This window comes from Theropithecus gelada, chromosome 2, assembly GCF_003255815.1.
Source record: "Theropithecus gelada isolate Dixy chromosome 2, Tgel_1.0, whole genome shotgun sequence".
NCBI lineage: Eukaryota > Metazoa > Chordata > Mammalia > Primates > Cercopithecidae > Theropithecus > Theropithecus gelada.
Genome location: NC_037669.1, coordinates 28,602,157 through 28,626,431, shown reverse-complemented (window position 1 = coordinate 28,626,431; position 24,275 = coordinate 28,602,157). Strand labels below are relative to the sequence as shown.

At 37.4% G+C, this 24,275-nt stretch overlaps 2 protein-coding genes across 4 annotated transcripts in view; one reads left to right on the top strand and one right to left on the bottom strand.

The window, feature by feature from the left end:
- The window catches only part of DZIP3 (DAZ interacting zinc finger protein 3), a 97,110-nt gene extending 82,650 nt beyond the window's left edge, over positions 1 to 14,460 (bottom strand). Inside the window, exons 1-2 of one of the 2 annotated variants that reach the window (XM_025375906.1) lie at positions 14,370 to 14,421; positions 13,840 to 13,904 (exon numbers count right to left, since the gene is read on the bottom strand). The gene's annotated coding sequence lies outside the window, so the exon portion shown is untranslated. Of the gene's footprint in view, positions 1 to 13,839; positions 13,905 to 14,100 lie in introns of both variants that reach the window. The other variant, XM_025375905.1, reaches the window with a different exon arrangement.
- CIP2A (cell proliferation regulating inhibitor of protein phosphatase 2A) overlaps positions 14,295 to 24,275 on the top strand; it is a 39,711-nt gene continuing 29,730 nt past the window's right edge. Inside the window, exons 1-5 of one of the 2 annotated variants that reach the window (XM_025375907.1) lie at positions 14,295 to 14,671; positions 18,733 to 18,880; positions 21,316 to 21,422; positions 22,198 to 22,292; positions 22,888 to 22,984. In XM_025375907.1, the coding sequence (XP_025231692.1) occupies positions 14,570 to 14,671; positions 18,733 to 18,880; positions 21,316 to 21,422; positions 22,198 to 22,292; positions 22,888 to 22,984 (549 nt within the window). In that variant the 5' untranslated portion in view covers positions 14,295 to 14,569. The remainder of the gene's footprint in view (positions 14,672 to 18,732; positions 18,881 to 21,315; positions 21,423 to 22,197; positions 22,293 to 22,887; positions 22,985 to 24,275) is intronic. The other variant, XM_025375908.1, reaches the window with a different exon arrangement.

Below are 24,275 nucleotides of genomic sequence, written 5' to 3'. Positions count from 1 at the left end.
TTATATTCTCTGTTCAAATACTGAAGAAAGATACAAACTACAGGTAATAACAAAGCAGACAGGTTGGATAAACCTTGTCATTCACACTAGATCAGATCTGCTTCATCTCTTTAATAAAGCTCTACAGAAAAAGACATAACTGTGAGGATTTTAGGACCGTGATCAAACTACTCTTATGGTTTCTATAAATCTCCCTGTTACTTTAATAAAAAGTAACAACAGTTAAGGCATTATTTCATAGCTAGAGAATACAAATGTACGCCTTTTCCAGACAAAACAATCCCCTCATTTCCAGAATTTATCAAAGCTCAGACTTGGAGACCTCCCCCTCTGCTAAGCTCTTCTTTGGCCAGTAGCTGTTTGCATAGATCACAGCAAAGATGAAAAGAAGGGAGGAAAATCCTCTGGTGACAAGATAGAGGCAAACCTGTTCAGTGTTCAGCTTGAAAAAGAAATGGGTGGAAAATTAATCAACAAATCAAAAAGATATTTGGATCCCAAATTAACAGTTAAGCAGGCTTTTTCAGCTTGCTCAAAATACAACCTGAGATGAATCTCTGTGATGAAAGGTTTTCCAGGAGAAAGAATCATCAATGTCATCATTTCACCAGGAGCTAAACAGGTATGTGTGGCAAACACTACCGGCAACAGCAACAGCAGTGGCACTTTACAGCCTCTGTTGCAAGAAAGGCGAACTGCCTAGCAACCAAAAGGAAGTAGCCAGCCTGAAATGTCACCACTGAGCTGCTAAAATAATCCAAAGGTTTTTACCATTCTAGAAGAGGCTGGAGAAAACCTTTTAAGTCAGGGTTAACATGAGGGAGAAAAAAAAAGGTAAATCTAGAATCTAGTTTCCCCTAGTGTATTCATTTCAATAGACTTTCCCTGTCGGCAGTAAACAAAATTTACTCTAACTTCCTGGGATTAAGAGACTGCTCTTCTTCAGGAATCTATTTAGGTCCTTGTTGGTTGATCTGAGGGCAAGCTAAAGTTCAATGTCAATTTACAGCACACTTTTATCCGCTAATCAAGATGATCTTATCTGTAGGCTGTGTTTTACTGGTTGAAAAATAAGGTAATACCATCCATATCTTAATAAACAGTAACATGGCTTTCTTACTGTTCCTTCTACCTGAACTCTCGGCTCCTACTTTCCCTCTTACTGAGATTTTAACAATTTTTTTTAGTTGTAAAGGTATTTTGTTTCCATTTTTAAAGCTGTTTATTCAGGTCAAAGCAGGCACAGCTCTTATGTATAATTTTTTAAGTAATACACTTAAACATTTAACTTGTGTTACTGTAACTTTCCTAAACTGTATATAGGCACATTTTTATAAAAATCCACTCAAATGTTCATCTTGACTAAAATGTTACCAAAATACCAAGGATTCAGTCTAGGTCCTACTGCTGGCCGCCCGGAAAGCTAATCATTGAAACAACAAGTTTTGCCTAGGAAGAAGGCTTTAATTGGGTGCTACAGCTGGGGAGATGAAGCTCAATCTCAAATCTATCTCCCTGACTGACTAAAACTAGGGTTTTATATAGCAGGGAAGAAATGTAATAATTTGCAAAAAAGCAATAACTAGGGATGGGCAAGGAGGCATCTGGTGAAGTGATCTGCTAATTTTCAGTTCTTGGATACCTTTTTTGAGAGGCCTGAAGGTCCTTTCCTAAGGAAGAAACTCAAATAAACACAAGTTTCAAGCTTTAACACCAGAAGGGTCAATTTCTATGTTTATCCAAAAACAACTGTCTATGGCTCTACTGGGTTGATTTAAAAAATACCTGACCAAGATACAAGTTTACATTTCAAAGTGTGGGTGGATGTCCCATGAATTTCCCTCCTTTGTCAACTCTAGCACTTACAGATTATACAACACCCGTAGAAAAAAGTGAGTATCAGTGTGGAAAACAATAAAAATAAAGCTCACAGTTTTCTCCACGTTACTAGCTTAAAACAAAGTAATATATTTTGTCTTTTTCAGGAAAGGAATTCAGTTATTATGAACTTTTCCTATGCCCAGTAAATCAGGGTCTCAATTTTGGAACTACTGACATTCCAGGCTGGATAATCCTGTTATGGCAAGTTGTCCTATGCATTTTTAAGATGTTTCACAGCATCCCTAGGCTCTGTCCACCAGATGCCAGAGGCAGCTCCTCACCAACACACACCCACACCCACACATCCACACACCTCAACCTCATTGTGGCAATCAATGATATCTTGAGATATTGCCAAATATCCCTTGGGGCATAAAATTACTCTCCAAAAGAATGAGTTAAGATTAAGAAGCTTAATTAAGTGGACATAGAGACTGATCTGAGGAAGAAAAATAAGACCATCCTGATATTACACAACATGTACAGACACAAACAAACTTATGTCTACAAGAAAGCAAAACGACATAAAGTATCTAGATTTCCATTAATGTCAAAATTGAGAGGCTGTATAGTAGTTTAAGAGCACTGTAATCACTCTGGAAGGGTATGCTTTGACACACACTAGCTAGCTGTGTGATTTTATGTGAGATTAATAAACATTCTCTGTGCTTCAGCTTCCTTATCTAAAACATAGGGATGACAGTACCCCTTTCACAGAGTTACGAAGATTAATGCTTAAAACACATAATAGAATAGCACCTGGCGCGTAGTAAGCACTATGTAAGTGTTCCTATCACCACCATTTTCATAATCAAAATAATCATCATTTAACTGTTTAAGTTCGCAGCAAAATTAATTAACTTTTCTTCTAATTCCCTACTGTGAAGGAGAAATGCTATTGTATGGAAAGGAATGTTAATGAGATTTAAGAAATGGGATAAAATATTATTTTTTAAATATATCACACATGACACAAAAGACAACATAATGTGTGCACACTGTTCAGCACCTTGCATTTTTCACACCAGCATATACACATCTACTTTAGTCTTTAAACTGTATGATATGCCAATGTATGCATGTATCATTTTACCAGATCATTGATTAAAAACTTCAGATGTCTCTAGGTTTGACTTTAAAAAAAAAATTGTTATTACAAACAATGCTGCAATACCACCACCTTGAACATGCAACTTGGTTAAAATTTTGATAGCTATTTTGAAAAGCTGGATTTCCTAACTCAACACTGAATTAAATGTACTCCAGAAGACCATGGGTCTGTTAACAAGCAGACTCTGACACTGCTAGTTCTCATTTCTGCTGAATTTTACCAAAAGAATTCCAAAAAACTCCTCAAAGTTGAGACGTAAGATGCTATGGTCACTTCAACCCTTAAAAACACTGAAGAAAACACTTTCAAAGAACGTGGCAGGACATTTTGTGATAGGAGTTCCTTGGAATCAGAATTTTAACTATTGTTGATTTGAGTATGTCTGCTAGATTAGCAGCAATAACCAGCCATTCTTGGTGGCTTTTGAAATGACTGTCTTAGTCATTGGGGCTGCTATAGTAAAGTAGTATAGAAACAACAGAAATTGATTTCTCACAGTTCTGGAGGCCAGAAGTCTGAGATCGATGTGTCAGCAAAGTTGGTTCTGATAAGGGTGCTTTTCTGGGCCGCAGACTTCTAACTTCTGGTTGTATCCTCACATGGTAGAAAGAGGGTGAGAGCGCTCTCTGGGGTCCCTTTTACAATCCCACTCATGAAGGCTCTACCTTCATGACCTATTTTATCTCCCAAAGGCCGCACCTCCTAATACTATCACATTGGGGGTTAGGATTTCAACACTGAATGAGGGGGGACACAAACATTCGGTCTACTGTGCAGTTGTTATGTGGTTACAGCATTCTTTATTTCTCATATGTTAGTGAGCTGAGCTCTGTGTAGACAAAAATGGCTGAGGCCATTAGGTTAGACTCAAAGAATAATAAGTTAACAAGTTGCACCATTATTTTGTATTAGCAATTATCAGTATGAACAAAATATACTGGTTACTTGGTTTTATAATTTACTGTTAATGTCTCCATTTTTGAATTTGTTTAACTTCCTGGAAAAGCTACAAAGTAAATACACCTAGACACCAGTAGCTAAAATATTATTTTTCCCCAAAGAATAAATATACGGTCTGCTTAGTCAAACTCCAAAACTGATGGATGCTGGTGGAAAAATATTTGCAAAAGTTATCAGAAACTGTAAGATATTTTCTATCCCAAAAGATCACTGTTTATATTAGCTCTTGCCACTTTGCAAAGATCATTGTTAGCAATATGTCTGCTTAAACCAGGAAATAAGAGCCTTATAATGTATACTCACCACCCCTTGTTATAAATCTGCCAACATAGGAAACATCCTTTCCTAAAGCAAAATTAACATCTTGTCTTAAGCAGGTTTTAAATTCTATTCAGATCTATTCAATTAGTTACTTTTGGACTTACACAGGTAAACCTTTAGTATATATTTATTTGTTTTGAATAGTTGGAATGTGCCTACAATGAATATACACAGGTTAGGATTTACCTGAAAGACCATCCAGATACTAAACAAACCAACAGTTTCAAATCTTTACAGTAGCACTGCTAAAAGCACACTCTTCAGAAACGTAGCTAGAAACCACAGGAAGAAGCATATGCTACCCCTAAGCACATACTCCAAAGGTGGAATATTTTCAGCAATTTAAAAATATTATGTTGTCATTACAGTTGTTAGATAATAGAGACATAACACACGTAGACATGGTAATCAACCAGGCAATGAGGAATACTTCTTTCATGTACTTGCCTCTACCACCACCAATGAAAGCTTGCCCTATTCACTTCCAGCTTGCTCCACCCATGTAAGAAAATTGGCAGCTCATTGTTATCTCAGAAAGCCATACATTTGTAACAAGGGTGTAGGTAAGAAGGCAGAGCAAGCTTTTGGTTATGAAGAGTTTCTTTTCATATGATATTAACTGAGTGTATTACCTTGGGTTGCATTGAAAATAAGCTTAATTTTCATCAGCTTCTATGTGCCACGCTCTAAGCTATGCACCCTGAATAAACATCTGATCTTTACACAACTATGGAAGATAAACATTACTGTAATAAGTTTTAAAAATTAAGAAACTGAGGCTTATAGAGTTCTCATAGTTAATAAATCAGTAAGAGCAGAAATTCATGCCCCACATTTTACCAACTGCAATTCCATTTTCTTCCATGTCCCATTACTTCTAGTGCCATATTTAATTTTATATAAGCTTAATGTATAATTATGAGCTGGACTAGATAATATGCACATATGCATACTCAGAAACAAAACTATTCACACATTCTTATTGCTCAGTAATACTGTAAAAGTTATTAATCATGCCAGCCTAATATTTCATATCATTAGTCATATTAGTTTTGCTAAGAGTTTTTCTATTCAACAAAACAATTCAGATACTATACATGGTACTGAAATAAACAATGAAATGGACAATACTTCATGCCTGGTTGAATGATCTCTCAAAGCTAAAGATTTTTTAAAATAAAATCTCCAAACTTTTTTGATCACATATCCCTAAAACAGTAAAAGATCTGAGAATATGCTGAAAATATAAAAATATCAATTCACTTATAAATTAAATGCAGGCATAACTATTATAACATAAAAAAGAATAAGATAAAAGCAAGTAAAAAAAGCTTTAATATTTGTTCCCACACCTCAAGAGACAGTTTCACATATCCCCTGAAGTGTGCAAACTGTACTTTGGACACTACTGTCTTAGAAAACAGCTTCATATTTTAATTCAGGAAATAGATATCCAGCCGTTTCATAAGCCTGAGAGTATTTATTTTCTGAAAGACCAGAAATTTAAAAGTGAGATAAGCAAAGACCCATGCTCTGCACCTATCTTGAAGATAGGTCTTCAAGCAATAGTAGTTACCAGGATTACTATTCCTTAACTTAAAAGTATATTACTTTCATCTTTACTTACACTCATCTTACACTCAACACTGGATTCAGAAACAATGGATAGTACTTGCGTTTAAAAAAAAAAAGGCAAGGCAACATTCTTATTCTGGGATACATGTGATTAGATTTGAGATGTGGGATAAGATATGAAAATGGGGGAATATATACCCAAAATATTCAAACCTTGTACTCTTAACCTAAAGTTGAATGCTGTGAAATGTATAAAAAGAAAAAGCAGAAACTGTTTCAAAAGTGAAAGTTAACTTTATGGTTGGGCAAATCATTTAGAGTTTAGCTGAACTGTAATACTTGATACTTGTGAAAGAAAATAGGAAAAATAATTGTAAAAGGAGAATTAATAGTTTTTAGATTTTCTGGCTTTGTGAAAAAGGTAACATTTCTGAAAAATCGGAGTTGACACTAATCATACACTTAAGTTTCCTGACTCTGCATAAGGGGTAGAATCAGATTAATATTAATATTTGAACTGTTTTAGCAACATGGGACACAAGATTATCTAAAAGACCCCATGCCTAGACCTCTGCCAATTTTCTACTACAGGATTTCTGACTTCATGCTGTGGAAACTGGGCCAATGAAACTTTTGTTCTACCAGCTGTTTATGTCTACTGAATAATCCCTCAGTTTTAGATTTGGCTTCATGTCCCCACTAGAATGTAAGCCCCATCAAGTTAGGAAAACTTTGTTTTCATTCCTTAGTGCCTAGAATAGAACCTGGCACACGTTAAGCATTCAATATTGCTTTAAAAAATGAACTCACCCACCCTTCTGCACACCTCAAGGCCTCTGAAGGCAGATGTAAACAGGGAGCCTTTGTGTAGATTTTAACAGCCTTCTTGGCCAACCTACAATTCTCCCTTAGAAGTCAAGAAGCAGCTCATATGCCACAAGTAAAAATGGTACCTGTAGACAACCATGGGGTCAAGACAGAACCTGCATCTTCTTGCAGTTAACTTCTGTCTTCTTTGCCGGTTCCTCCACATTTCCCCAACCTCTAAATACTTAACTATCTTGGAGTTCAGTCCTAAAATGTCTTTTCTATCTAGACTTGGTCCTATATCTTTTAATCTTAAGGCTTTCAATTTCTATCTCCAACCCTGACCACTCCTTTAACTACCAATAATTTGATAGCCTACTCAACCTCTCCTGGATGTCTAACATCGCAACATAACCTAAATAGAAATCCAGATATCTGCCCCTCCCCACAAGAAGGCTGAAGCAGAGCCACCCAGTCAAATCAGGCCTGGATCTGACAAATTGCAATCAACCACAAATCTGTGGGCAAGAAATAAATGCTCATGGTCTCAACCACTGTATTTTGAGGTGATTTGTTATTTGGCATACATCAATTAGCACTCCATCCTATCTAAAATTGTAACACCTTGTCCTGACTTTGATACTTCCTATTCCTCCTCCCTTTTTTCACTCCCTAACACTTACTACTATCATTCATGTAATTTTACTTATATACCTTATTGTCTATATCCCCCATTATAAGAAAACAACTTGGGCAGAAATTTTTGTCTATTTGATTCACTGCTGTATCCCCAGAACATAGAAATGGACCTAGCATCAAGGGTTCATTAAATATTCAGGAGATGAATGAATAAACAATTAGCCCCGTGTTCACACCCCTGGTATAATTCCCATATTACAAGACTTAGTATGCTGCAAACTCTGCAGTTCTGTCAAAACTATAATTCAAGTCTTCAGTCTAATTCATCTACTATTACTTAAACCCTGGTTACTAGAGATTATACATTCAGGACAGAAGACAATATGTTCTTTCTAGATTTTTCCAGAAGAAATAAAGGAGTTAGACAGCCCTACATTTGAGTTACAACATGCCGAGTATGTGTTACTTACTTCCATCAGGTGTGTTTCTGAAACTATAAATTACGGAAAATATCTATGCAAAATCTAAAGTACAGACAGTAATAAAAATTTACAGGTGGGTGTGGTGGCTCATGTCTGTAATCCCAGCACTTTGGAAGGCTGAGGCAGGATTGCTTGAGGCCCAGCAGATTGAGCCCAGCCTGGGCAACATAGCGAGACCCTGTCTCTACAAAAAATTTAAAAATTAGGCAGGTGCTTGCCTGTAGTCCCAGATACTCAGAGGCTAAAGTGGGAGGATTGCTTGAGCCCAGGAGCTGAAGACTGCAGTAAGCTATTTTCTTTTTTTTTTTTTTTTGAGACGGAGTCTCGCTCTGTCACCCAGGCTGGAGTGCAGTGGCCGGATCTCAGCTCACTGCAAGCTCCGCCTGCCAGGTTTACGCCATTCTCCTGCCTCAGCCTCCCAAGTAGCTGGGACTACAGGTGCCTGCCACCTCGCCTGGCTAGTTTTCTTGTATTTTTTTTAGTAGAGACGGGGTTTCACCGTGTTAGCCAGGATGGTCTTGATCTCGTGACCTCGTGATCCGCCCATCTCGGCCTCCCAAAGTGCTGGGATTACAGGCTTGAGCCACCGTGCCCGGCCGCTGCAGTAAGCTATTAATCATGCCACTACATTCCAGTCTGGGCAACCAAGTGAGATGCTGTCTCCCCTAAAACAAAAAAACAAAAAAAAAACAAAAAACAAACAACAACAACAACAAAAATTCACGAAGAGAAATTTTATGCCAATATTTGAAGAATGGAGAAATTGGATACTTAATATTTTACCCTAAAAAAATACTGTGTGTTCCCACAGTATTCTATTTATCTTAATAGTACTTATTCTGGTTTGTCTATTTCACCAACAAAATCTAATCTCTGAAAAAGAACTGGCATTCAATAAACATTTGATGAATAAATGACTATCAACATTTAAAAATGTATTTACCTGACTGGTTAAAATTATTATACATTTTTAAGTGAAATGGAGATGTTTACTTTAGCTACTTTTTTTTAAAGTTTTTGGTCTATTAGCCTTCACCTTCTGCTGTGAAGAAAAAAAAAAAAAACCAAAATATAAAATACATGGCATAAAATAAATGACTTTAATGCAAAAATATAGTAAGGAATGCAGCCATAAAAAAGAACAAGATCATGTCCTTGTCAGGAAAATGCATGCATGGAACTGAAGGCCATTATCCTTAGTGAATTAATGCAAGAAAACCAAATACCGCATGTTCTCACTCATAAATGGGAGCTAAATGATAAGAACACATGGACACAAACAGGGGAACAACACACACTGGGCACTATCGGAGGGCAGAGGGTGGGAGAAGGAAGAGGATTAGGAAAAATAACTAATGGGTCTTAGGCTTAAAACCTGGGTGATGAAGTATCTGTACAACAAACTCCCATGAGACAAGTTTACCTATGTAACGAACCTGCACAAGTGCCCCAAACTTAAAAGTGTGTGTGTGTGTGTGTGTGTGTGTGTATAGAGAGAGAGAGAGAGAGAGAGGAAATGTACTAAGACTTCAAGTTTTAAAAACCTAGAAAAATAAGAAAGTAAATAAAAGATGAATGTATGAATGTATATGGATGAAATGAATAAAGACAACAGTAATTAGTGATTCTAAAATCAAAGAAAAATGAGAATAAAATGAAAGTGGTTCTTGAAAAGCTGAATAAAATGGCTAAACCCTTGGAAAGCCCAACTAAGAAAAAAATATAGATAACATTAGAATGAAAATGGAAATTAAAACTACTATGAGATTAAGAGAATTACTGGAATAGTGAATACAACTTTTTATCAGTAAATGTTTAATACAGAGAAACAATTATTATGCTAAAAAAAACCTCTATATCTAAAATTACGGAAAGGCAGAATAAATGATCAGATCTATAACTATATTAGAAATTCAAGGTCAGGCATGGTAGCTCACGCCTATAATTCCAGGATTTTAGGAGGCTGAGGTGGGCGGATCACTTGAGACCAGGAGTTTGAGACCAGCCTGGGCAACATGATGAAACTCCATCTCTACAAAAAATAGAAAAATTAGCCAGGCATAGTGGGGCATGCCTGTGGTCCCAGGGAGGATGAGGTGAGAGGATAAACTGAGCCCGGGGAGGTCAAGGCTGCAATGTGCTGTGATCACGCCACTGCACTCCAGCCTGGGGAAGAGCGTGAAACCGTATCTAAAAAAAAACAAAACAAGAAATTCAAATGTTTGCTAATTTTCTACCATCTACCACTAAATAGGCTATCAAGCTTAGTTATTTTACAGACCAGCTGTGTACAGCCTATAAGGATCAGATAATTTCTATGATTCTTATTATCCCACAGCATAAAAAAGATGAAGCACTTCTAATATCTTTTTCAAAGGCAACATATAACCCAAATTTGATGTGAGAATAAAGAAAAATATTACTGAAAATGCTCACTTATAAACAGGTATGTAATAAAATCCTGAATAAAATACCAGCAAATCAAAACCTGAAGCATAGAAAACAGGATTGTTACTACTGTCTGCGTGACCTTAGGCAAATTACTTCCCTTTCCTCTGTCTTAGTTTTTTCATCTGTAGCATGATCATTACAGTACCTACAGCATGGGGTTGTTATAAAGATTAGATAGGGGCCGGGCGTAATCCCAGCACTTTGGGAGGCCGAGACGGGCGGATCACGAGGTCAGGAGATCGAGACTATCCTGGCTAACACAGTGAAACCCCGTCTCTACTAAAAAATACAAAAAAAACTTAGCCGGGCGAGGTGGCAGGCGCCTGTAGTCCCAGCTACTCGGGAGGCTGAGGCAGGAGAATGGCGTGAACCCGGGAGGCGGAGCTTGCAGTGAGCTGAGATCCAGCCACTGCACTCCAGCCTGGGTGACAGAGCGAGACTCCGTCTCAAAAAAAAAAAAAAAAAAAAAAAAAAAAAAAAAATAAAGATTAGATAGGTAAGTAGAAACTCCTTAAAATAGTGCTTGGCACATGGCAAATGATCAATAAGTGTAAACTATTATTACCCCAAGAACAAAAAGGCAACATAATCCACTGTGTTATAATTTTAAAGTGAAAAATAAAATATATAAATGTGAAAACCAGGTAATTTTTGGCAGACATTTTTTAGAATGAAACAGATATAAAAACCAATCTCTTAAACATGAGAAAAGCCACAAATTATACTAAGTGTTAAAACACTGTTCATTCTCATTAAATTAAGTAATATAACAAAAATGTTCAAAGTTAACACGATTTTCCGTATTTTGGAGCTTACACTAATGCAATAATGTAAGACAGCAAATACTGGAAGAGGTGAGGTAATTATTTGCAGATGATATATAGGTAGAAAGTCTAAGTAAACTAATCTCTATTAGGATAAACGTAGTGAGAAATAAACATAGTAAGAATCGAACAAGACAGTATGACAAACTATATAACATTTCATTGAATATAAAATATACCCTGAATACTTTTCTTTGTTATTGTTGCCCACATTGCCCAGGCTGGAGTGCAGTGGGGCAAACATGGTTCACTGTAGCCTTGACTTCCCAGGTTCAGGCGTTCCTCAAACAATTGCCTCCTGAGTAGCTGGGACTACAGGAATGCACCACCCATACCCAGTTAATTTTTTGTTATTTTTAGTAGAGATGGGGTTTCACCATATTGCCCAAGCTGGTCTTGAACTCCTGGGCTCAAGATATCCTCCTGCCTCACCCTCCCAAAGTGCTGGGATAAAAGGCATGAGCCACCACGCGTGGCATACCCTTAATACTATCTATTAACTAACTCAGCGGTATCTGTATCTTCTCATTCATCCTACCTAAAAACTTAGTATCTGCTAGACTCATCCCTCTCTTCACTCCTCACATCCAGTATCAGTCACCAAATCCTACCTATTTTACCTCATATATATTTCTCAAATTTGTCACCTCTTTTCTATCTCCACCTCAATCATCCTGGTTATCCTTTAGAAAGCTCCAGAAAATTAGTGTCCCTCTTTCCAGTCTTATCCCCAAAATCATATTTCATTTAGCTGCCAGAGTAATCAACCTAAAAACAAACCTGACTAGACAAGGTGCCAGTTTAAAATCAGAGATTGCCATGGACTACAGGATGGAGTCCAAGTTTAAGGATAATAAGGCCTTTGGTCATCGGGACCTAGACTCATCTGTTTTTTTTTGTTTTGTTTGACAGGATCTCACTCTGCCACCCAGGCTACAGTGCAGTGGCACAATCACAGCTCACTGCAGCCTCAAGCGATCCCCCAACCTCAGCCTCCAGAGTAGCCAGGACTACAATTGAGCACAACCATGCCCAGCTAATTTTTTCATTTTTTGTAGAGATGGGGTTTCACTATGTTGCCTAGGCTAGTCTCCAATTCCTGGGCTCAAGGTCTTTCTGCCTCAACCTCCGAAAAAGCTGGAAATTAAAGTCATGTGGCACTGCTCCTGGCCTCCTCTTCCTTTTCTTCCCTTTTTGAGGCCTAAAAGTATGGATCAGTGTTTTTCAAATTAGGATATACAAGTATCTCTGATTAAAAATGTCAAGACTTATCACAGTTAGAAACGGTACATCTTACTAACCTTACAACATCAATTTTGGTGAAGATTTTTTGAGAAAGACATTTGATATTAAATACAGAAGAGAATGCAAAATTTGTATGACTGCTTAAGTCAAAATCCAACAAAGATGGCACTGATAGCAGGCAACTTTGAGCATTACACTGGGGTTCTGAATTGGGATGGTGCTGACACTCTTGTCAGTACAGATGAAAAGTCTAACACTATCAAACTCTGATCATTTGCCAATGAGCCACTGACTGTAACACTGAGAACTTAATTATGCCAGATGACAGCTGACACTTAATATTAATTCATTTTTTAACTATCTCCAAGACTGTATAGGACCTCATCTCTACTCCTCTCCTCCTCGTTCTTTCTACACTAGCCACATGGCATCCTTGTTGTTCCTGGCACACAGTGACCCACTCTAGGGTCTTCCTCTGCCATTTCCTGTCTAAAAACGTTTTCCCATAGAATATGGCTCCCTTTCTTAACTCCTTGAAGCACTTCCCCAGATGTTGCTTTCTTAATGTGGTCTATCCTGACCTCCCCATTTCCCTTATCAATTACCAACATTATTCTAGAGTAATAACGTCTATTTTCCTCTTTATATCATTTTCCTTATTTATTGTGCTTATTATTTGGTTCCCTACCAGAATGTAAGTTGCATGCCAGTAGTATTTTTGTCTTATTCACTGAATCTATTGCGTCTAGAAAAGTGCTTAGCACATTGTAGATTCTCAATGAATGCACAGTCCTACGAAACAGGTATTTCTCTTGGCCAGATTTTACCTAAAGAAGATTCTGAAGCAGTGAGAGCTTGCCTACAGTCACAGCGACCAAGGCGGAGCTAGAATCTGTAAGCAACCTGGCTCTCTACTCTTCACCATTGCTGCATGTTACTGCATGGTGCCTCTCATTTATGTGGTGAATTTCAAAAATACTTTTTTCTATGTTTCCCTTACTAGACAGTTCCCTCGCAGCAGGGGGATACTATCTTCATCTCTGTGCCCTGACTGGCAGTTTCTAACCCATGTTACACGCTCTATTAATTGTCTACGGAATGAATGAAAGCATGAATGAACACATAAGCTGCCCAAAGATTTTTACATGAAAGTCCCAACTGGTTAAATCATTTTTACCTTTCAGATTTCGTTTTAAACTTTTTTATAAAAAACAAAACCAAAACACCAAACCTGTCTTCAAAAATCTAGTAATTCAAAAAATGCTTTTTGAAGTGAAAAAACATGATTTCTAAAAACCGATTTAATTAAATGGAAATGTACCCTATTCTAAAAATTTCTACATTCCGGTTTTTAAAGCTTTATTCGACGTCAGGAAATATTAAGCAAAAACCTCCAAAACCAGTAACTGACTCTCTTCATTATATACACATGCAATAATATTATCTCCGATCAAAAAAACGCAAATAATAGTGCCATTTTCGTAGACATTGAGAATTATAAAACAATCAATCATGCCAGAGAGAAACAAACACCTTCACTTACAAGAACTGACGCTAACGAAAACACCCTCCGGAGCAATACCTGGCCCAGGGTCAACAGGAGGTAGCCTTCTCGAATAAATGTGACAAATACTATGGTCAGGGCATGACTAATTTGCCACATAATGCCAACGTCCATAGGTTGACTGAGAAACTACCATCCCCGGGCAGAAGGGGCGGGTGTAGGAGAGATTTAAAAACGAGGCCCCTCCCAGGCCGCCTCAAAATCTAGGGCCCAAAGATTCTTCTCCTCAGAGCTCCTCACCGTGTCTAGACTAGGGGCAAGCGACCATTTCTCAGGTAGAGGATGACGCACAAAGGAAAAACTGGCCACCCAGCATGAAGGACGAGGAAGCGCACGAAAACAGGGCGCACAGCTGAACGAGGAATCCCCTTCGCCTAACCGATTCCTCTCCCGAGAAATCGCGAGATTTCTCGCCTTCACGGGATCTCAAGGCGAAACCTCGCGGCCTCTCAGACGAGGGTGGGTTAGCAGGGGCAGCTCCCAACCCCCGTCCCGGACCCACACAACACCTCGACCCCTGACCCACCCCGGCCGTCACCAAGAACGGTCCCCCAGAGTGCCTAGGTTCTTCCGGAGCCCGACCGGATACGGAAGCTTCTGGGAGCGAGGGGGTGGGACCGAAAAAAAAAATCAAAAAAAGCGCGGCGAAAGCTAAAGGCCGGCGCAGGCTGAGAGGTGGTGGTCCGCAAGCAGGGCCGCGGCCGGTGCGATGGACTCTACTGCCTGCTTGAAGTCTTTGCTTCTGACTATCAGTCAGTACAAAGCCGTGAAGTCAGAGGCGAACGCCACTCAGCTTTTGCGGCACTTGGAGGTGAGAGGCTCTGGGGTGGAGGACAGATGGGGCTTCCCTAGTAATTCTTAGTTCACAGGCGGCCTCAGCCTGGGAAAGAAAGGACGGTCCTTCGATCCGTCTGTTGTCTTTTCGTACTGGTAAAGGCGAGTGAGTGTCGGGGTTCCGCCGGCAGCAGCGAGAGGCAAGAGCGCCCACTGAAGGCTCTAGGAAAAGTGGGAGTGGGGCAAAAGGTTGGGAAGTTTAGGCTGTGTTTCGAGTAGGTAACGGAAAAAGTTCGGAGCTTTATCTTTTCCTTTGTTTCTAGTTTTGGTTTTTCTACGAAACCAAGCCCTCAATACACAGCTATTCTCAGTGACGGAAAGTCATGATTAAAACTTGGTTTTGCTCTTCGGTAATCTATAATTGAATTTGTTGCTTCCTGCTCTTATTTGAACTCGGGTTGAACTCAAACTTGAAAAACATTACTTCAACCTTAAGAAGCAGTTCCCCTTCCTAGTAAGCGTAATCCTTTTTCTTTACCAAAATACATTGCTCACAGTTTTTTAATCCTAGAATGCTGAATTGCCTTTTTTTCTGTTCTAGTGATATGTGTTCAGACGATACCATTTGTTTTAGGATCTTAATCTTCTGCTGTCATTTGTTTTGCATTTACGGAATTCAGACTAACATTGACCTCAGTTTAATTTTTTTAAAGCTGAGTTAAGGCTTATTTTAACTCTCTGTGTCACAGCTTTCTTCTGTTAAGACAGAATTGAACATAATTTTAAAATATATTGTATTTGTTATATTAACCCTATGACAAAAGACTAATGTGCCAAAGATTTGTAAAATATTACAGAAAAAAAATGATTTCAAGTAGTAGAGCAACAGCAGGTGTTAGTGAATCTGCTGTGGTATTAAATGTGTCTGTCTTTTCTTGAGCTTCACTGGTGCTCCTCTTCTCCCTACTTCACGTGCCCATCTCCTAAGTACATTTGTTTTCTCTTTTTCATTCATTACTTAAGAAGTATCTGCAAACCTAATAATTAAGATGTTAGCTATTAAATGCTTAAGGCTTTGCTTCTGAATTAGCATAGACTCCAGAAGCCGCAGAATAAGCAGGGCCGTCAGTTTATTTTAAAAATTGGGAGTTAAGCATTTTGTATGCCGTTCTGAAACATTACCTTTCTTTGAATAAACATGTAGGTTGTGCATTGAAAGAGATTTAAGGCCAGGCACAGTGGCTCACACCTGAAATCCCAACACTTTGGTCGGCCGAGGCAGGCGGAACACCTGAGGTCGGGAGTTCGAGACCAGCCTGGCCAACATGGCGAAACCCCATCTCTACTAAAAATACAAAAATTATATGGGCGTGGCGTCTCTCTGTTGTCCCTGCTACTCGGGAGGCTAAGGCAGGAGAATCGCTTGAACTCAGGAGGCTGAGGTTGCAGTGAGTCGACCTCGCACCACTGCACTCCAACACTCCCAACATGGGTGACAGAGCGTGACTCCGTCTCAAAAAAACAAAAAAAAGAGAGAGACTTAAACAAAATATGGGATGGGGCCTTTACTGTATTCCTAAACATTCAAGGGGTTTACAGAAAACTCTTCTACCGTTGTTGCAAAGGTATGAAGAGCACTGGCTTCAGGTTACTACTACAAAGGACTTTTTGTAATTAAGAGATAACACATACAGAGCATAAAGTGCATTAATCTTAAGTGAAGAGTTTGATAGTTTTTAATATATAGGTACTGTAGCTACCATATTGGTAGCTAACATATAGGTAGAGTAGTAGCTACCACCTGTATCATGATATAGAATATTTCTAGCCCCATAGGGTTTCTTCATTGCCCCTTCACATAAGGTTCAGGTAAGTAGACTCATACAGTATGTACTCTTGTGTCTGGCCTTTTCCACTCAATATAATCTGTGAAATTCATGTTGCACAGGTACCACTACTTCATTTCTTTTTTATTATTATTGCTATGTAGAGTTCTATTGTATAAGTGTACCACAGTTTACATATACTTGCCTGTTGATAGGCATTTGGGTTGTTTACATTTCTGGGTGGAATTATGAATAAAGCTGTTGTAGACATTTCATACATTTTTGTGGATATATGCACACATTTATATACTTACGAGTAGAATTGTTAAGAGCATTGAGAAGGCCTGTGTTCTGTTTTAGTTGAAACTGTCAAACAATTTTCTGAAATAGGCCATTTTACCTTCCCACTAGCAATATGTGAAATTTGCCATCACTCATCCACACCAAACCTTGATGTTTTCATATTTCTTAACTTTAACCATTTTGGTTGACAGTATTTGTATTTTTAATGGTGAATGTCTTTGTGCAGACTTCATGAGTGCGAGATCTGAGTATGCAGAGAGAGATAGGTATCATGTGAAAGGAGATTGTTCATTCTTCTGTACTTTTCCCACCCTTTTTTATAGCCCCATGCAGAGTGTAGGCTTTGAATGTTTGATGACTGGCAAAGCTGAGCTAATCTGATTTTTAATGATGGTATTTCATAGCACTAATTTTGTGTAGTGATTAAAAGCATGAATTCGGGGACCAAGCTGCCTGGGTATGAATTCCAGTTGTGCTTCTTTAGTATCAGTGTGTGCCTCAATTTACTCATCTGCAAAACAAAATAGTGGTACCTACCTTACAGAGTTATTATGAAGATGAAAAGAGTTGACATATGTAAAGTGCCTAGATCGATGCCTAGGCCAGAATAAGCGCTATATAAGTATTAGTTATTATTAAAATAAATTATCTTTGTATTAAGACATTCAGTGTATATGAGTAAAGGGAAAAACTTGTAAAACAATTTTTATTTTACCTACTACATATAATTATTACGTGTTAGACAATTTATGTCATTGAGATACAGGACCAATCCTGTAGAGAATCATTTCTAAAACAGAAAATGTCTTCCTCTGGAGAGCTAGATTTATAAACAAGCAACAGGGTAATGCCCAGAGTATTTCCTACCCCAGAATATCTGTTACTGGTGTCTGTACTTTCATATTTGGACTTATTTTTTCTCTTATAGACTTTTACTTTAGTAATGTTAAAACACTCCCTGGGAACAGATAATGTGAAACTTTTATCAGCAAAGCTTTAGAAGAAAAACTGATGTGGGTGAGAGAACAAAGGGAGGATACAGAAAGGAAAGTTTAGAGGGATGCTAAAGCAGCCTGCTTAGGCTTGATCTTATTAAAATAAGTATTCAGGACAGATTTAGTCTTATTCTAAGGTAACTAATGGTTTTTCTATCTTTGTAGAAAAGATATGCTTTATAATAAATACATCTCTAAAGTGTGTTGAAAGTTCATGCTTTGTGACAACTGCTTTTGGCCTTCAGTTCCAGCTTTACCTCCTCTCTTCTCTCTCACTGTGTGTGTGTGTGTGTGTCTGTGCATGCATGTATGTGACTTATAGATTACAAGAAAGTAAAAGAAAATGGAATAATCAGAAATAAAATTTTTCAATGCTTTGCCTGCTACTTCAAAAAAGATTCACTTTTCACTTCCTTCTTTGTACTCCCTTAACTTCTGAGCTCACCTATTGTCTTTGGGAAGGAGCAGAAGGAATAATCTCATAGCTACCCTCTGGGCTTCATTTTTCATTTTTCTCCCTCAAAGTGAGTAGAATGTACTAGAATTTATTTGCAAAGTAAATATATTGGTAGTAGAGTGCAGATTTCTAGGCTATGCCTTCATTGCATGTTCAATGTAGTGTGAAGGAGAAATATTGCCAGCAACTCAAAAGTTTGCTAACTTAGGAAATAGAAATATAATGTACTGTAGGGTAGTATAACAGGCAGACCTAACCGAGATAGTGTAAGAAGCTAAGAAAAGCTTCCTGGTGGAAATTATTTTAAACTGAGATCCAAATGATTATTTTAGCTAGTGAGGGAGGGATTAGGGAATTGATAGGTAATCTAGGCAGGGGTGAATTTTTCACAACATGTGTGAAATTTTTAAATTGGGAAGGTAGCAGTGGCACTTTGAAGGAACTGAGTTTATTTGAAATGGAAAAGAGATAAAAATTGCCATCTCTTAACCAAGACATTTTGATTACTATTTTATAGGTAATTTCTGGACAGAAACTCACACGACTATTTACATCAAATCAGATATTAACAAGTGAATGCTTCAGTTGCCTTGTAGAGCTACTTGAAGACCCCAACATAAGTGCTTCACTGATCTTAAGTATTATTGGTTTGCTGTCTCAACTAGGTAATGCATTTAATTTCTCTTTTTTAGTTTTTGGAAGATGTATGAACAATATTTTGAAGTGCAGGCTTAGTTATAGAATCTCTTAAAGAATGATTCGCCTTCAAAGACTTCTCAATCTAATGCTCATTGTGAATCTTTTGAAAGAGGGAAATATTTTATGCAGCATTTCTAAAAATATTGGACCAAGGAATCTGAAGCGTGTGAAAGGTTCAGTGTTCTACAGAGAAGAATGCACTTTGGGAAATACTGGACTACTTTTGAATTAAAAAACAAAACCCCACACGTAACGTCAGTATTAAATACACCACTAGAAAGTCATAGCTACTGATCAAAGAATCATCTTCTGTAATAGATTACACTGAATTTAGAACTAAAGGTAAAAGTACTGATGTTAGTTTTTCTATCTTTTCACCGTATCTTTAGTTGTTTTTTTTTTTTAAGACAGAGTCTCGCTCTGTTGCCCAGGCTGGAGTGCAGTGGTGCAATCTCTGCTCACTGCAAGCCCCGCCTCCCAGGTTCACGTCATTCTCCTGCCTTAGCCTCCCGAGTAGCTGGGACTACAGGCGCCCACCACCACACCTGGCTAATTTTTTGTGTTTTTAGTAGAGACGGGGTTTCACTGTGTTTGCCAGGATGGTCTCGATCTCCTGACCTTGTGTTCCACCTTGGCCTCCCAAAGTGCTGGGATTACAGGCGTGAGCCACCGCGCCCGGCCTGGTTTTTGAATGTTCATTTAGTGGTCACTTTACCCCAATTTGGGGCAGGGCAGTAGGGATATTTCTTTGTGTGATTATAATAATAATATATGCATAGTTTAAAAAATTCTAGTGATCCAGAAGTATTAACACAGAGCAGCATTGTCCAATAGAATTTTCTTCAGTGACAGAATGGTTTTAAAACTGTGTTATCCAATATAGCAGCCACTAGCCACATGGAGCTATTAAGCATTTGAAGTGTGGGTAATAGACTAAGGAACTGAATCTTTAATTTTAATTAATCTCAATTTAAATAGCCACATGAAGGCTAGTGGCTGCCAAATTAGACAGCCCAGGCATAGAGTAAAATGGGATTAGCCTGTACCCATTACCACCAGCCCTCATCTTTTCAGCTTTGGGGATATAATCTCATTTCATGGCTTGATATGTCTCTTTGCAGATATTTTTCTATGCTGTAACAAAACAATAATTTTGGATCTTTAATTGGTTGTTTTTAGCACAAATGGTGTTGCGGAACACCAGATGTTTCTTTCCATATCGGTGTTTGTAATAGCTGCCTAGTGCCATAATTACAGGGTACTGTAATTTATTCAACTATTCCCCTAATAGTGGATACTCACAGTTCTTTAAGTTTTGGTATTGGAATCAATAGTGCAGTGAACATTCTATGTAATTTTGCTCAAATATTAGTGTGTTTCTATTAAATTCCTTTAGAATTTCTAGATCATTCTAAAATTTGATAACCATTACTAAATTGCTTTCCAAAAAGATTCTTCCACTTCTAACATCCACCAACAGTTTGAATGAATATGCCAGTCACTTCCAACATTTATACTTTAGAAGCATTTGGAGTTTACAAAAAAATTGAAATGATAATCTTTTTAAATTTTTTCACAGATACATAATATTTATACAAACTTATGGGGTACATATGATATTTTGTTACCTGCATAGAGTATGTGATGATCAATTCAGGGTATTTAGGATATCCATCACAAACAAAGATTTATCATTTCTATGTATTTAGAACATTTCAAGTCTTCACTTGTAACTATTTTGAAATATACAATACAGTGTTAACTATAGTCACCTTACTCTCCTATCAAACATTAGAACTTATTCCATCTGATTGTGTGTTTATATCCATTAACCAATCTGTCTTCATCTCCCCCACTAACGGCTCCCCCTCCTCACCCTTCCCATCACCACATACTCACCCATATTCTTCCCAGCCTCTGGTAACTGTCGTTTTCCACTTCCATGAGATCAACTTTTTTAGCTCCTACACATGAATGAATACATGCAATATTTTTCTTTCTGTGTCTGGCTTATTTCACTTAACATAATGGCCTTCATTCCACCCATGTTGCTGCAAATGACATGCATTCTTTTATATAGCCAAATAGTATTCCATTGTGTAAATATACCATAAAGTGACAATCTTTTAATATTCAAAGTAAGAGATTTTAATTTGATACTAAAATAAATTAGTATCAAAGAAAAAGCTTGCTACAAATGTGTAAAGTTTTTTCTTTGATACTAGTTTATTTTACATAGAGAAATCATTTGAATTTCTGAATTAGAGGGTTATGGAAAAGAAAATAGCCATATCATACCTTTTTAAATGATAAAGTCATATGAAATAAATTCTGTATGAATTATCTGTGAAAACCTTATAAGAAAATGATATATTTTGTGCTATTTTATTTTAACTTACAGCTGTAGACAATGAAACCAGAGATTGTCTTCAGAATACATATAATCTGAATAGTGTGCTGGCGGGAGTGGTTTGTCGGAGCAGCCACACTGATTCGGTGTTTTTGCAGGTATACACACCCACACAGTATATTCCCCTTTCCTTATTGTCAGATCAAAATTGATAGTTTCTGTCATAAACTGCTGACTTACAGTGTATATGTGCTATGTAATAAATACTACGTAATTAGGCACAGTTCATCTGATTAAAAGTTGGTTGCACACATACTACAATTTAAATATTTCTAGAGAAGAGGAGCTTATCCATTTCTAGCACCATTATTGAAGAAAAACAAATCTACATTGTAACTGCTTTGACTTATAAACACAGATGTCTGTGTTTTGAGACATAAGCTATTTATATTAAAATTGTAATGTGAGTTGGCATCTAGTCTCAGTCTGTGGAGGAAACGTTCTACAAAAATTAAAGCTATAGATATAGTTTATTTAATATAGATTCAAAGCTGTTCGTATTTCATTGACTCTAAAATGTCATCAGTTGTAAGAAAGAAAAACATCACAAATTAAATTGACATGCAGTTTTAGAGATGATAAAATGTGAAGAAGGGTATCTTCTAATTGATGGACTACATGTGTTTCAACCTGCATTCAAGTTTAAGATGACTAAGTGAACAAGGTTGATAACTCTGTTCTGAGACAGAATACATAGAAATGTGTGAATTGAGAGAAGAGCCCTAAAGTTCTTGCATTACTTTATATGTGTTTTTTAAAAAAATTGTTTTAGGTAATGGAAAAGGACATGCTCAGAATGTGTCTGATAGTCCATTATTTTAAGCAGGCAATGTTTTCATATGTTTATATTTATAACTGTTTTCTTATTCTCAGTGCATTCAACTTCTACAGAAGTTAACATATAATGTCAAAATTTTCTATTCTGGTGCCAATATAGATGAATTAATTACGTTCCTGATAGATCACATGTGAGTATGCAATCAAATATAAAACCAAATAGTCTATTTGTTTATTTTTAAACTATAACCATGTGGTAGATCAATTTTCTTAGATAACATTTTCTAGCTATGTAAACTGAGTGAGACTCCGATTCTTATTTGTTCTGCCCAGATGATTTTAAGGATCAAAAGTTGTAAAAGTATGTGACCTCATTCATTGGTGAAAAAATGTAAAAAGGAAAAAAATTGTAAAGCAGCTTTAATTTTCATAAGAAAAATGTATGGACTGAATTGATTTGGCCAGAAAAAAATTGCTGAAACTGAAAATTGTGTAGTTATTCTTGTAGGAAAATATACTGATGAAACAGCACGTGGTCCACACTGACAGTTATTTCCAGGTTTTCATGATGGAATTGAATAGGGTAATTTGGTTTTAAAACAAGAGATAAATGATCAATACTGTTTAGAGTTTCCCTGGCTTCTCATGTTAATTAGATTTTTTTTTTTTTGGCCTGTAAAAAGGAAAAGTATAAACTTAACTATATCATTTTGACTTAGAATGACGTTAATGCTTTTTTTCTTTTACTATTTTTTCTTTAAACAAAACACTAATGTAAAACAACAGTCAATCTTCTGAAGATGAGTTAAAAATGCCTTGTCTAGGATTATTGGCAAATCTTTGTCGGCACAATCTTTCTGTTCAAACACACATAAAGACATTGGTAAGAAGTTTATTTCTTTTTAATTTTGTTGTTTTATGGTAGATTCTCTGCTTAAAGAAAATTGTATTTATCTTTTTCTTTAAAACAAATTTGAACAAGGATTCTGTGTCTTACCGGCTGACCCATCAAAATTAAGAGTCAGATTGACATATAAATAACTTGAAGCACTTCAGCCTTCCTGTATGTTGTATTGAAGGCTGTGTGTTAATGGTTAATGCAAATACTTAAGTTTTCCTTAGCATGGCATCCCAAAATACATCCCAAAATACATCCCAAAATACATCCCAAAATACATGGCATCCCAAAGTACTGAGTAGTACAAGAATTACTAAATTATTTTGTGCTCTTAGAAGGGAGGCACATCACTGGCAGTCCCATTTACCTCAGTCTTGTGTTTCCACAAAATCAATGGCAACTCCAACAGAAAGATTCATGTTTAGTGCTCAGTATGAACCAACAGTACTTGTGATAAGTGAAGACACACAAATGAATTTAACTGAATCACTTTTAGAAGTATATTAAATTGGCCAGGCACGGTGGCTCACGCCTGTAATCCCAGCACTTTGGGAGGCCGAGGTGGGCGGATCACAAGGTTAGGACATCGAGACCATCTTGGCCAACATCATGAACCCCATCTCTACCAAAATAAAAAAAATTAGCCAGGCGTGGTGGCACACACCTGTAGTCCCAGCTACTCGAGAAGCTGAGGCAGTAGAATCGCTTGAACCCGGGAGGTGGAGGTTGCAGTGAGCCGAGATCACGCCACTGCACTCCAGCCTGGCGACAGAGTAAGACTACATCCTAAAAAAAAAAAAGTATATTAAATCAGCAAGTTAGTGATTCTTTAAGGTGCTTTGTGAACAATTTCCCTGCTGTGCTATTCAGCATTACCTGTTTGATTTTAAATTTAATATCTCACTTGTTCAAGTGCTACATTTTTCTACCCTGGTCCTACTTTGTAGGTGGAGTTACTGTGTGTGTGTGTGTGTGTGTGTGCGCGCGCGCGTGCGGGTGCGCGCACGCGCACATGTATGTATAGTGTGTGTTTTTCAATTTCTGAATTGAAAAAAAAAGTTCATATTTAGGAAACACTTAAATATAAGGAAGAATAAACATTTGCTCATAGTTCCATGTGTAGAAACTGTTCTTCACTAAGATTGTGTCTATCTATACGACTGTCAGCAATATAGAAAGTACCCATCTCGCTCACACCTGCAATCTCTTAAATCTAAATGATAATCAGCAGCAAATATGGCAAAGTTAATTGCTGCTCCACGGTGTGTAATGTAAA